At 52.0% G+C, this 14,495-nt stretch overlaps 1 protein-coding gene across 1 annotated transcript in view; it reads left to right on the top strand.

The window, feature by feature from the left end:
• Pdlim7 (PDZ and LIM domain 7) overlaps positions 1 to 5,788 on the top strand; it is a 15,195-nt gene extending 9,407 nt beyond the window's left edge. Inside the window, exons 11-13 of the mRNA XM_021215246.1 lie at positions 4,976 to 5,096; positions 5,189 to 5,304; positions 5,455 to 5,788. Coding sequence (XP_021070905.1) covers positions 4,976 to 5,096; positions 5,189 to 5,304; positions 5,455 to 5,541 — 324 coding nt within the window. The 3' untranslated portion in view covers positions 5,542 to 5,788. The remainder of the gene's footprint in view (positions 1 to 4,975; positions 5,097 to 5,188; positions 5,305 to 5,454) is intronic.
• The last annotated feature ends 8,707 nt before the right edge of the window (positions 5,789 to 14,495 follow it).

The raw sequence follows: 14,495 nt of genomic DNA, 5'->3' as shown, positions 1-14,495 counted from the left end.
TTTGTAGACCAGGCTGGCCTCGAACTCAGAAATCTGCCTGCCTCTGCCTTCTGAGTGCTGGGATCAAAGGTGTGCGCCACCACGCCCGGCTGCCAGTATACTCTTAAAAGGCACCCCTCCCCTTCCTTTCTCTCTTTGGGTGTATTTATTTTATGTGTATCGAGTGTCTTGCTTGCACATATGTATGTGCACCCCACTCACAACTGGTACTCTCAGAGTCAGAAGACAGTGTCCCCTGGAATTGGAATCACAGATGGTTGTGACTTACCATGTGAGTGCTAGAAACGGAACTCAGGCCCTCTTAACCACTGAGCCAGCTCTCCTGCCCGAGATCAAACTCTTACTCAAAAAGAGCTTAGGCAGAGGAATTGCGCTGGCTCCAGTGACAGGAGGTGCTGACGCCAGGTGCCAACAAGCTTGGCACCGTGATCTCCTGAGTTTGCCTGTCTTTACCTTTGTCGGCTCCCTTCATTCCCAGCATGCTTTTCTCTGGAAAAAAAACAAGAACTACCTCTGTGCCTCCAGGGTTCCGGTTCCCCGGGTTTGCTCCCTAGGAGAGAAAACCCCTCAGTCCCACTCGCTGCCCGGCGATCCCAGCACTCATGCTTATTGTTTAGCTCGAGTCACATAATCATCTCTCAGAAGTCCCGTGTGTCTGATTGGATGGGGCTGGGGTATGCCCTCCTGTAGCTGTCAGGAAGGTGACTCTCCATCCTGTCAAACATTGACAGGTAGCTTTGCGCTCCAGCTGAACCAGTGACCAGGGGCAAATGGTGACATTAAATACAAGCAGGATGGCAGTACCCTAAGAAGGGAAGTGGTCACGAGAGGGCTGTACCCACTGGGACCGCACTTGGCTGCCATAGCAGTGGAGACATGGCCAGCAGAAACGGGCTTATTTATTTCAGACAGAAGAATTCCTGAGCTAGAATGGTACTCCAGGATGCCTGAAGGTGAATAATGCTTGTCAGGTGGCTGCTGAGGCCCAGCAGGGGAGGGAAGAGACAAACAGTGGAGAGGCGTAGTGTGTGCTAGGGACCCAGCGCAGGGCCGTACATTGTAAGGTTTTTCATTTGAACACAAAAGATATAAACTAGCTTCCATTATTGTCTCAAACTGCATTACATTCACCACAGGCTACATGGGAAGCAGAAAAACCCTGTGTGCTTATCACCCTGGCTGGCCGGGGTGGGTGGGGGGAGTGTCGGTTCCAGAGCCCCACAGATACTGGTGCTCGAGTTCTGTATACAGAGCGGCATTATAGCCTGCATGTAACCTGTGCATGTCCTCTGTGCTTCAGTCCGTCTCTAGGTCATTCAGAATCCCCAGTCAGATATAGATAGCTGTTGCCCTGGATTGTGTAGGGAATGATGATGACAAGAGCTGGAAGTCTACATCTGTTCGGTGCAGGCACAAGTACTTGTTGATTCATGGTGGATCAAAGCCGCAGATGCTGGGCCCAAGGGTTCTGAGGGCCGCTTGTGCTCTGCAGACGAGCTTGCAGCTGCCCGTGGAAGTAGAAAGCTGTCTGAAAAGCCACAAGCAACTGGCCCAGTGTCTAGCTTCCATTGTACAAAGCCGAGACTCTGCCGATAACTTGACATGACTCACGGGTGGCAAAGGCAGAAATCCAAACTAAAACATTGATGTAAACTGCTCTTCCCTCCGAGGCCAAACACAGCCCAGCACCAGGTTTTCTCTGCACAGCTGGCCTTGAGGCTGCATCTGGATAGGCAGCAGAGTTCAAACCTGGCAGACAGGTCTAACCTGTGACCTGAGAGGACCCTGCTCCCAAGTACTCTTCCTGTGGGAGAGAGACTTTGCAGGTGTCAAAGGCTTGGAGGGCCGGGGACACCGAACAGATTAGGTTTGACAGCCTGAGTGGGTTTCTATTCTATACAATGGACACTAAGGCCCAAGAAGGGGAAGAAACTTCCTAGTGTGTGTGTGTGTGTGTGTGTGTGTGTGTGTGTGTGTGCGCGTGCGCGCGCACGCGCGTGCGCGCGTGCGTGCGTGTACGCAATGAGTATAAAGCTGAGCTGGGCAGTGGTGGCACACGCCTTTAACCCAGCACTTGGGAGGCAGAGGCAGGCGGATTTCTGAGTTCGAGGCCAGCCTGGTCTACAGAGTGAGTTCCAGGACAGCCAGGGCTACACAGAGAAACCCTGTCTTGAAAAAAACCAAAAACAAAAATTATACAGCTGAGCCCAGGCCCGCTGTCTGTCCCTAACATGAGCTCTCTGGGTACCGAGGCAAGGCTGTTAGGTGTAGCCAGGGTCCGCAGTGTAACTCTCGGATTAGTCAGAAGGGGAGAGAGCTCTTTCTGCAGCTCCGTGCAGAGGTGGACAGCCTGGGACTGGATAGTGGACTGAGGCTCCTTCGTTTGTTGTCCAGACATTTTCAATCTGTGTTCGTAGCCCAGGGTAGCTCCTGAGCCTCGGCCAAAATGTCTACAGTCCAGCTAGCCCTAAGTCATGAGGGGAAGAGGGGACAGGTCGCACCCATCTTTCAAGGGTGATGTCACTTAGACCTTCTGCTTCCAACCTGTTGGTCAGAACCCACTCGTTAGCCACGCCTCGCTGCAAGGGAGGCTGGGGACGTATCCCCTTTATTCTGAGTAGTCACATACCCTGGCAGAGATGGAGTTCATCTGTAAGGAAAAAAACCTCACCTCCCAGGGATAAAAGTCTGCTCTCACTGGTCTCCAGGGGATCTTGTAAGAGGCCTTTCTTCCCAGAAGTCCCTTGGAAATGCTCCCTGCTTCTGGCTCCATTTTGTCAGTAAGCTCAGGTCCCTTTACCACAGCACCTTTGGATACTCCTAGCATCTCTTACCACTGCCCTTCCTCCACTGAGACTCAACTGTCACTTCCTCAAGGACCTCTTCAACCTCTTTTTTTTTTTTTTCTACAATTGTGTATGCACACTTGAATGAATGCAAGCGTCCATGGAAGCCAGATGAGTGTGTCAGATACTCAGGAACTGGAGTTACAGGTTGCCTAAAATGGGTGCTAGATACTGAACTTCAGTCTCCTTCAAAAGAATACCTCTGTCTTTCCAGGCCCAGGATTACCCTTCTATTTCATTCATTCATTCAATACCCTTTTATTGTATTCTATTCATTCACTCACTCACTCATGTTTGTTGAGACAGGGTTTCTCTGTGTAGCCCTGGCTCTCCTGGAACTCACTCTGTAGACCAGGCTGGCCTTGAACTCAGAGATCTACCTCTGCCTCTCAGTGCCCTCCCACCACCCCACATCTTCTCAGTCCCCACCCTTACCATCAGGCCTCCCTGCAGTTCACTCCACTCACTGTATCCTCATCCTCTGACTTGCCTTGCTTCCCTGAGCATGGATGCCGTGAGCCAAGGGCAGGTCTGTTTGCCTTAAGCACTGTGTCCATCGTCGTTGAGGGTGGTCAGTAAACACTTGAACAGAAGCATGGAAGCCGCCTTGAGAGGAAGGCGAACGCATGTGGGAATTCCCTCAGCACAGAAGGATAAACGCCAAAGAGCGGTTTGCGTCCTAGGTAGCACTTGAGGAAGGTGTGAGGGAAGATGGAGGAGTTAGGAGCTGAAGGCAGGTCAGATGAGCTTCAGAAGGCTGCTGTGGGGGCTCTGGGGGAGGGGAACTACAGCCAGGCTCATCCCCAGAGCTGAGATGCCCCCCAGAATTACATTTGACACGGCCAGGCTTGTATTTCAGAGTCAGTGAGCATCTTTTACAGAGCTAGGTGTAGCTGGGTGGGATAGCACTTGCCTAGCACCCAGGAGGTCCTAGAGTTGTGTCTCTGGCACCAAGAAAAACAAAAAAAAAAAACCTGTCAGAACAAGTAATCTCCAAGTGAGACAGGCTCCACTTGGGCCCACTGAATACCCCACCTGACCCTTAAAAGAACCTGGGTCCCTAACTGCAAACCTGAGCTATTGGGTTCAGATACTCAATTCCTAAGATAGGTAGCCAGGCTCTACAAGAGGATAAAGCTGTTGCCACCTGCCTCATACAGTCTCCAGCCCTGATCAATTTGGTGGTTCCAGGAATGGCCAGTTTTCCCCTAGGAAGAGTTCATCTCCTGGGCCTCTGCTTCCTCCAGTGGAGCCAAGTCCACTGAGGACCCACAGTGGGCCAGACACTGTTGGAATAGATCCATTTACAAAGCAGTTGATGCTTCTTGTCTTCTACATCTAGAAAGGATCACAGGGGTCGGGGCGGGGGGAGGGAGCTAGGAGGCAGTGGCTTAAAGTATTCACTGCTGTTCAGAGTGGGCCCTGTGGAGAAAGTGACAGTTATACAGAAACTGAAGTCACAGGTGGGGAGATAAGGTGGAGAGGGGCTGTCTGGGCTGACGGAGAGCCGGGGTGTAGCTCCGACACGGGTGTGTTTGGTGTGACATAGTCAACATGTGAGTGACTAGGGGAGGGGGAGACAGGCCAGGCCTGCTGACTGCTGGGTCCTGCATGGGCTAATTTATAAGTCAGCCTCTTAATTTATAATTTACATAGGCCAAGTTTGAACTCTGTACCCAGCAGGCCTGTAAGCTATCACCTGGCTAGATGTCTTGAAAGAGGACCAACCCTTCAGTACTTACTGATGAAGGGTATGGGAGAAAGGGGGGTTTGGAGTCATGGTGGCACATACCTAAAATCTCAGCAAATGGAGACAGGAGCATCAGGTTCAGGAGTTCAAAGCCAGCCAGAGCTATAAGAAACTACCTCCAAAAAAAGGGGGGGGGGAGGTGGTAGGTTTTGGTCTGATCATACAAAGGACTTGAAATTTGAGATGGGAGGCCTTGAAGATGTTTGATACATTCAAGTCTGAGACAAGATACTAGGGATGGACCTTGGGGGTTGCCAGTGCAGCTCTGGGAGCTGTCAGTATGGAGATGTAATATTTTACAGCGGTGGGAGGGGCTACGCCAGCCTTCCTGTGTTCTGGGGGATGGGCTGAGCCTGACAGTGACTTTGGCCCCTTCCAGGAGATCATGCATGCTCTAAAGATGACCTGGCACGTCCATTGCTTCACCTGCGCTGCCTGCAAAACACCTATTCGCAACAGAGCCTTTTACATGGAAGAAGGGGCCCCCTACTGCGAGCGAGGTGTGCGGTAGCCCAGAGAAGGCAAGGAGGGGCTGGGGGTGCGGGTGGAGTTGCGTGTGGACACAGACCCTCTTTTCTGTCCCCATTACCAGACTATGAGAAGATGTTTGGCACAAAATGTCGAGGCTGTGACTTCAAGATTGATGCTGGAGACCGCTTCCTGGAAGCGCTGGGCTTCAGCTGGCATGACACATGCTTTGTTTGCGCAGTAAGCACCTCCTCCCTCCTCCCCCGTGCCCTCTGTTCCTTACTACCCCACTCCCAGCTCCTGCCACCTGTGGGATACGAGAGAGCTTGGGAAAGGGCCTCTCCCATTCTCCGAGGCCTTGTATGACTGGACCTTCATTGTCGCCCTCAGATATGTCAGATCAACTTGGAAGGAAAGACCTTCTACTCCAAGAAGGACAAGCCCCTCTGCAAGAGCCACGCCTTCTCTCACGTATGAGTACCTCCCACACGTGATTGCCACCCTACTCTGCCTGAAGGGTGAAAAACTAGAGCAATCACCCTCGACCTTCCTGGGTAGGGCTGGCTGTAGCTGTCCCAGCCTCAGCTCCTGGCCCGGTCCTGGGGTTCCCTCTTCACAGCCCCCTTTCCCCACACTTCCTTCCTCTTCCACCGTCACACTCACTGGTGCTGGCCTCCTAGCCCCAGTTCACTCTGGTGCCACAATAAACCTGTATCTAGCTGTGTGCTATGTGCCTCCCCGCTTTGCATCCGGAACAGTGGGACCTGAGGCAGGAGGAGGATGAGGGTTAAGATGGTGCTTGGGGCCAAGCCTCTTCGTCCTCCTGGGGATGTGGAAGCTGCAGGGTCCCTGAGAGGAAGTGCAGTGTGGAACCCGGGTCTTGGGCTTACTCCTGCCCACAGATGTGAAGGAGTTGGGGGTGGAGGTGGGATGTGGCTGCCAGGTGAGACACGCGTCATCTGCGAAGCATCTGCCTTCCATCGTCCACACCTAGAGAACTAGAACGAGGGAAGATCAGGTTGGGAGGGAGGGAGCCCGGAGTGCTAGGCTCATGCCCTAGATGGGGATCTGGAATGTCCCTGGGACAATGTGGACACAGTGCCCGAGAAAAGCAGTGTTGGAGAGAGGACCCAGGGACGAGCCCCTGGCATCGTTTGACATTGTTGCTAGGTATCTTATTACGCCAGAGGCTGCCTACTGATGCCATGTTCCCACCCACCCGCCTCGCCAGGTGGCTGCGAGTCTTTTTTTTTTTTTTTTTTAAAGAGGTATTTTTAATGTATGAGTGTTTTGCCCGTATGCATGTATATATGTACACCATTTGCATACCTGGGGCCCGTGGAGGGTAGGAGACCATCATCATCAGAGTCTCTGGAGCTCTAGATAGTTGTGAGTCACCATAGAGTGCTGGGACCCAGACCTCAGCTCTCTGCAAGGGCAGCAAAGGCTCTTGACCAAAGAGCCTTCTCTCCAGCTGTTTGTTGTTTGTTTTTGAGACAGGGCGTGTCTGTAGTCCTGGCTGGCCTAGAGCTCAATCTGTAGCCGGGGATGGCCTCTAGCTCCCTGAGATCCCCCTGCCTCCCTCTTTGGAGTACTGAGATTAAAGAACTGCATCACCCCGGGGGTCTAGTCTCCTCTCTGTTTCTGAAACAGGTTGTTACTCTGTATCCCAGGCTGGCCTGGAACTCAGTCACCTGGCTAGCGTCAACTTTAAGGGTTTTCTCCTGTCTTCGCCTCCCCAGTGCCGAGGCTGGGGGGTGAGCTCACACACCTTGCTTGCTTACCTTTTGTGGTTGTTTTTATTTGGTTGTTTAGGGGCAGTTTTGGTTTGGTTTGGGTTTTGTTTTGTTTTGTTTTGTTTTGAAACAAAGTTTTATGTATCCCAGGCTGGCCTTAACTTGCTGTGTAGCCCCGGGAAAATTTTGAATTTCAAATTTTTGTCTCTACCTCTTGGGTGCTGGGACTCAAACTCAGGGCTTTGTACTTCCTAGGCCTAGACTCTGTCTACCGCACCCTATCTCCAGCCTGGCTTACTCGTTTTCTAGATGAGTAAACTCAGAAAGGTCAAGTCATGTAGCCAAGGTCATACAGCCTGAGCCAGGCACGAAGCCAGGTGTATTGCCCTAAGACCTCCTGGTACTGAGTTGTGTTTGTAAGCCAGTAACCCTCCAGGAAGCCTGCTTCTACCATGGGCCATTTATGGTGTTTAATTTGTGTGTATGGGTGTTTTGCCTACATAGATGTGTGCACACCACTTTCATACCTGGCGCCTGTGGAGGCCAGAAGAGATTATTGGATCCCTTTGACCTGAACTTACAGATGGCTGTAAACACCCTGTGGGTGCTGGAAGTCAAACCCTGGACCTCCGCAAGAGCAGTCAATTCTCTTAACCACTGAGTCTTCTCTCCTGCTGTGTTTGGTGGGTTGGTGGGTTTAGGAGAGGCACTTCATTTCCCCAGGGGTGTCTAATCCCCACTGGTGCCCTCTACCACCCTAGAGGCTCTGCCAACTGTCTCAAGCCTGAACAGCTGAGGGACTGAAGAGAGAACCCAGGTCAGAACAACCTAGTATGCTCCTGGCCGTGTGTTCTTCCGGAATCCTGTCTTAAGAGCCTCCAGGCTGATCCCTTTTGTGACAAAAGGTCTCAGAGGGCCAGTCTCTATCCTGCAGCGCCTAGAACATCTGCTGTATAGAAAGAGTAAATGTTTGTTTAGTGAATGAGTGGATTGTTCACAGTGTTTAGGAGACAGTTTCAGGAAGCAGCTGAAGATTCAAGTCTAGATTCACCTTAGCTTCAGTTCAGGAGTGAACTTGGGGCAGGGGCAGACCATTCAATATAAATGCTGGTAATTAGCGCCTGGGGAGAGCTGAGGCACAGGCCCCAGCAGGTAACACCGGGAGTAAAAGCAGGTAGGGTGTGGTTGTCTTTCAACATAGACATGCTGAGCGTATGAAACACAGTGTCTTTCAGTTCACCGGGAAATGTACTTACTCTCGCCCGCTTCTGTTGAACTGTGGAGCCCTTTTAGTCCATCCTTGGTTTCCATGGAGACCAAAGAGCAAGAACAGAAGGGTGGGTGGGAATTGCTGCCAGGCGCCCTTCTGGGGGTAGCCACCCCTTGTCCTGAACTAAGGGCTGCCATGTCCCCCAGGCAGTGCAACCAAATTTGCCAGATTGGCAACAGTGCGTACAGGTTCATGTGTTTTGTGTGCCAGCTGTTTGTTGTTGTTGTTGTTCTTTTAGTATTGGCAGCTGCAATTTTTTATTTTTTTAAAAAAATCCCACTTTAAAAATAATAAAATGCAGGCCAAATCCAGTATGAGGATAGCTAGGGACTCAGCACAGAAAGCTGACAGGGGACCCGAAACAGCACCGCAGAGCTGGGCACAGAAAGTAGAAGGAGCCTTCAGGGACGGCATGACAGCCTACAGGGCGCCCCGGCAGTCAGGGCTCTCCATGCAGGCCAAGGGCATTTCCAGAAGTTGCCAACACTGTCAACCAGGCAGATAAGGCCAAGGAGTCCCCATGGTATTTCAAAACAAGGTGACATTTGCCAGATCAGTTTAGCAGAGAGCTGGGCCACTGCCAGGATTAAAGAGTGAACAGGTGCATGTGTGAAGAGTGTGCGGACAGCCCTTAAGAGGCATGCCGGGGTTAGGAGGTGGGGACACACAGTCCGCTAAGCACTGATATGGCTAGGGAGCAGGGAGGGGGCATGCGGGAGCGCGGTTTGAAGATAAGAAGTTAGAGGGTCCAAGTTAGGGGTAAGGAAAAACACTGAGGGCTGAACTAAGTGGAGGAGAGAAATACCACACGCCTGTCTGGATCCCAGGGCAGCTAGAGAGCAAGTGCTCGGAGCTAGCTACTCTACCACCTGTTAGGAGGAATGGTTCAAGCCAGGCATGGTGGTGGATGCCTCTAATCCCAACACTCTGGGAGGCTGAGGCAGGAGGAAGGTGGGAGTTTCATGGCAGATTGCTACAAGCGCTAGGCAAGCCAGAGCTGCACATTAAGACTTGCTTTTAAAAAAAGAAAAGAAAGAAACAGGAACCTTAGACTCAGAGAGGCAAAGGTGACCTGTCTAGAGCCAAGCAGCGGGAGTGACCAGAAACTGCTAGGTATGGACTAAAGGATCAGGCACTTCCAACAGAGCTGTGCCCCTCCCCATCCTTGACAGCCTAACCCCCCCAACCCCCTAGGGCTGCTAAAATCACCCTGTTCCCGAGCTGGAGTGTGAGGCTCTTTGGCTGGAACCCACACTTGGAAATGAATGTCTTTATGCCAGGCAGGGGAAGCCATTAGCACCCTTGGAGAGATTGCAGGGCCGCCCCTCCCCGCCCCCCCCCCCCCCCCGCCGGCCAACATGGCAGAGTCCCTAGTAGGGGTCTGTGTGGGCAGCAGGTGAGGGAGGGGCTTGCTCCTGCTTTGAGCAGCTTGAACTTCTCTGCAGTCAGCAGGGAGAGGTGGAGGGTAGGGGACCACTTCTCCAGAACTGAGGCTTCTGTGCTGCCCTCTGGGCTCAGGCCCCACATGGCCTGGGTACACACAGAAGGCACACCCGCCTCTCCCAGCCTTGCTACAGGAAAGGAGTGGAGGCAGCAGGCTAAAGGGCCTGGTGGCTGCCCACCCGGGAGCAGCAGGTAGCTGAGATCTGGAGCCATCCTTGAGAATGTTTCAAGGGACCCCTTCCCAATGTGAGGAAAGAAGCTTAAGCTAGATTCCAGGGTTATTGGCCATCATAGTGGTAAGAGATGCTTATTGGATCAGAGCCAGAGGAGACCTTGGGAGACCTCCTTTAAGTGAGAAATGGGGATAATTTTCCAGAAGTACTAGGTGGCTTCAGCCATGGCACACTGGCTAGAGGTAATAGGGCTATCCTTTTTCCCTTGGCCTTGTCTCCTCATGGGGATCCACTCCAGGAGCAGCACACCTCGTTATGGCCAAAAGACGTTCCATTGGACTGACTTGGGACACACACAGGTCCATCCCTGATGTCACAGGTCTGACCCACAAGGCCTGGATTACAGGGTACAGGAAGAATCAGAAGATACAAACTGGAAGGCTGAGGAGAACTGAGCACAGATGTCCAGTGCAGTTCAGCCCTCCACGGTGGGGTCTTTGCTCCTGGACTCCAAGAGAGAGGGAGAGAGAGAGAGAGAGACAGAGAGACAGAGACAGAGACAGAGACAGACAGAGACAGAGAGAGAGAGACAGACAGACAGACAGACACAGACAGAGGCACAGAGGCAGACACAGACAGAGGCTAATTAGCTGTGTATAACTTGGGGAATTGTTTTGTGTGAGTATGTGTAAGAAAGAGAGACAGACAGGGAGAGATGGGGGGGAGAGAGAGAGAGATAGAGAGAGAGAGGCGAGAGGTTACTTAGCTATGTATAACTTGGGGAGTTGGTTTGTGTGTGTGTGTGTGTGTGTGTGTGTGTGTGTGTGTGAGAGAGAGAGAGAGAGAGAGAGAGAGAGAGAGAGAGAGAGAGAGAGAGCCTATGCTCAAGTGGCATGGACTTTACCACTCAGCTGTGTATCTAGGTGAGTTCTTGCCCGGCCCCTAATACATCCAAGGGAAAAAGGATAGCCCTATTACCTCTAGCCAGTGTGCCATGGCTGAAGCCACCTAGTACTTCTGGAAAATTATCCCCATTTCTCACTTAAAGGAGGTCTCCCAAGGTCTCCTCTGGCTCTGATCCAATAATATATATTATATTAAAATATAATAAATAAATTTTTAAAAATTGATGTGGGAGGACCCAACCCACTGAAGGCGGTGACACCACTTGGTAGATGATCCTGGGGTGAATAACAAATCAGGCTGAGCAGGTCGGAGCAAGCCAGCGAGCAGCACCCCTCTGTGAAGCAGCACCCCTCTGTGGTCTACTGCCTCAGTCCCAGCCTACAGGTTTCTGCCCTGATTTTGCTCCAGAATGGACTATAAACTGGTAGGCTGAAATAAACCCTTTCTTCCCTAAGATGCTTTGGGTCACGGTGTTTTAGCACAGCAACAGAAAGCCCACTGAGATGAGTTGTCAAATGGAAGCCAGGCACACGGGTAATCTCTCTGCTGAGATGGGCATTTGAGATACAGACCTTGCCTCAAAACAACCCCCACAATCTAAAGTCACACCGATGACAGGGCACAGTTGTGTGAGGATACACGGGCTGCAAGAAGCAGAGCTAATGGTCTTGGCCCAGTGCCAAGGCCCATGCCTGGGGACTGCTGAGCTTGGTATTGGTGAGGGGGCACTTTTGAAGGTGTACTAGGTAGGATCTTAAGGGTCAGGACGAGGCCAGGGAAGGCTCTGCCAGCTGATACTGAAATAATCCCGCAGCCCACATACTCCACTCAGTCTTAAAACCTATGAAAGACGTGGGGGAACACAGAGTTGGAAGGTTGGGGAGGACAGGGCTGCCAGGAGGAAGGGGGTGGGGGTAGGGGTCTCCAGTGTTCTAAATTACCACCCAGGCCCATTTTATACTCCCAACACCAGGCTCTCAAAAGGAAACTCAGAAGGGGGAGCGCCTTAGCCAAAGACATACAGTAAGGGGCTAGTTTCTGAATCTGTTCTCATCTGTTACATTCTGGGGACCCAAAAGCCATGGGACCCAGCCTCTCGGTGTGGGGGGGGAGCTCTGGGGGTGGGAGAGACTGACATGTCAGTGATTTGAAGGGTGATCAATGCCGGGGGTGGCAGACACGAAGCTTGGTGGGAGGACCTCCAAGGAGACACCTACGTGCCAGCCACCCACCACGGCCGGGTGTGGTTTTCAGGGGCTGCAAGGAGGCAGGGTCTCTGAGGAGTGAGCAGTGGCCATCTTCCCTGACGACAAATACAGCCAAGGAAAGAGCTATAATAGAGCAGCTGAGTCTGGCCATTTAAAGATGATGACGTTGGCCAGAAAAGAGCCAGGAAGCGCGGTGGGCTAGGGGATAAGAAAAGCCTAGGGCTTGTCTAAGCAGCAGACCCCTCCATCCCTTAAAAGTAAAACAGGATGAGGGGCTGTAGGTTCTGGGCGCCGCTTACGAGTTTTGTTGTTCTTGTTTTTCTTCCCTTTGGTGCTAAGGGTTTAACACTGGCTAGAGAGGCGCTCTTCCGCTCACCCGGGTGCTTGTAGCTCCAGTTCTAAGATGGTTTCATCTCTGGGTTTCTTGTTTGTTTTGTTTTTTGAGACAGGGTCCCTCTGTGTAGCTCTGGCTATCCTGGAGCTTCATAAGTAGACCAGGCTGACCTCAAATGCACAAAGATCTGCTTGCCTCTGCCTCCAGGAGAATCCTGTCCTGGTCCTGGCCCTTCACTGCCACTACACCTGGCTGTTTGGCTTGGTTTTTTGGAACAGTGGCTTTTGGAACCCTTGGAGGTGGAGAATGCTCTTCCTGCCTCATCTCTGAATGCCCAGAGCCCAGCCACCATCATGCCCACCAGGCCCGAAACCGTTCTAACCCAGCCACCACATCGGGTGGCTTATGCCTGTAATCCCCGCATTCCGACCCAACCCGGAGTTTGAGGGCAGCTTGAGCTACAGTGGGGGCTCTGTCTCAAATAACAACAGAAACTAAATAAGGGCTGGTGGGGTGGCTCAGCGGGTCCATCGCTGGTGAGAGAGAACAGACTCTTGGAAGATGTCTTCTGACCTGCACAGGAGGGAAGGCTGTGATCCATGGTCATCTTGTACCCACACACATGCACAATGATAATTAAAAAACAAAATGGGAAGGAAGGGAAGCCCACCAGGAGAGGGAGAGAGAGAGTGTGTGTGTGTGTGTGTGTGGTGGGGTGGGGGAGGAGGAATGATGTGGTAAGACCCAATACCTGGTATGCTAATCTAAAAATTAAATAGGAGAAAGAACTTGGATTTTAATTTCCTTTGAGACAAGGTCTCACAACATAAGCTTGGCTGAGCTGGAGTTCACTGAGAGATCTGCTTGCTTCTTTTTCCCCAGGGATGGGGTTAAAGGCGTGTGCCATTACACCCAGACAAAGTTGTTTTTTTTGTTTTTTTTGTTTTTGTTTTTTTTAAGATTTACTTGCTTAATGTATGTGAGTACACTGTTGCTGTCTTCAGACAACACCAGAAGAGGGCATCCGATCCCATTACGGATGGTTGTGAGCTAGCATGTGGTTGCTAGGAATCAAACTCAGGACCTCTGGAAGAGCAGTCAGTGCTCTTTACCACTGAGCCAAATAGAATATCTTTTTTAAAAAATGAAACAGAACCAAAAAAATAATAATAATAATGCAGATGGGAGGTGAACTGGGCGTGCTAGAGACAGGTAGGAGGTGAACTGGGCGTGGTTAGAGACAGGTGGGTAGGTAGGAATCCACGGAGACACTTCCAAGTTGCACTTAGTTCTCCTTTTTGCCTATGAAATTGACTAAGTAGGAGGTTGGGAGACAGCAAGGGTGGGGAGGTAGCAGGAAGCAGAGATGCTGAAGCCTAGTCCTGAGCCCCAACCTCCAACCCCCTCCGCCCCGGATGAGCACTCTCTCTAGATACTGTGAACTGCAGCTCTGTTCTCACCCTGGCTTCCTGCCCCTTTCCTTCCCCATCTGATGTCATCTCTATTCCCCTCTGCCCTAACCATCGTGTTCCAGCTGCATCTGGGGTCAGGGCCCAGGACTGACCACTCACCAGGACTCACCATAGGTGGGTGGAGAAACTCCCAAGGATGGGGTACATGGGTACAATGGGTACCCAGAGCTCCTGAAACAAGGGCCAACCCTCACCGGTGTCCCATTCCAAGGCATTGCAGTGAATGGAAGTACTGGATTCTTGGTGGAGATGATTGGCCAAATCAGAGCAGGAGTTCGCTGAAAACAACCACTGCCTCTTCACAGAGCAGCCCTGGGGGCAACTTGCTGAGGCGCTGTCTGCCCACCCGCCTGCCTGCCCGCCTGCCCGCCTGCCTGCCCGCCTGGGAAATGGGTTGGGATGCTCAGTGGGGATGGAAAGGTTTTCCGGAGCTGTGGAGGGCTTCAGGGTCCTCCACTCCACAGCCTGGAAGCTCTGTGCAGCCACGTCCCCATGTCCCCATAGGGACTTCTCTGAGGCCCAGTCTCTTCCGCACTCAGAGCTTTGGGAAATAAAAGGTGCCAGGAAGTTCTCCCTGGAATGGCTTTGGAGGTGGCCTGCCTTGGGAACCCTACTTGGGGTTCCTTAGGAATGGTACTTGGAAAAGAAGGCATTGTTTTTTGGATACCCCATCCTGGAGGAAGAAAATGACTGGAATAAAGGTGATGAGGGGGTGGGGTGGGAACAGCTTGACACAAGGTTGTGGGGCAGGGATGGGGATATAGCTAAGGAGAGGGGTCTGAGTGGGATTCAGACAGCCTGGGATAGCAAGAGGGTGTGGTGACGAGGTGGAGGTGTGCAGAGGATAGGTCTGTAGCTGGGATGGAAGTAGTGGTGGTAGACTAGGGAG

The sequence above is a fragment of the Mus pahari genome, chromosome 16 (genome assembly GCF_900095145.1).
Source record: "Mus pahari chromosome 16, PAHARI_EIJ_v1.1, whole genome shotgun sequence".
In the NCBI taxonomy this organism is placed as follows: Eukaryota; Metazoa; Chordata; class Mammalia; order Rodentia; family Muridae; genus Mus; species Mus pahari.
The sequence above is the reverse complement of the archived record's forward strand: the minus strand, read 5'-3'. Positions and strand labels throughout refer to the sequence as shown.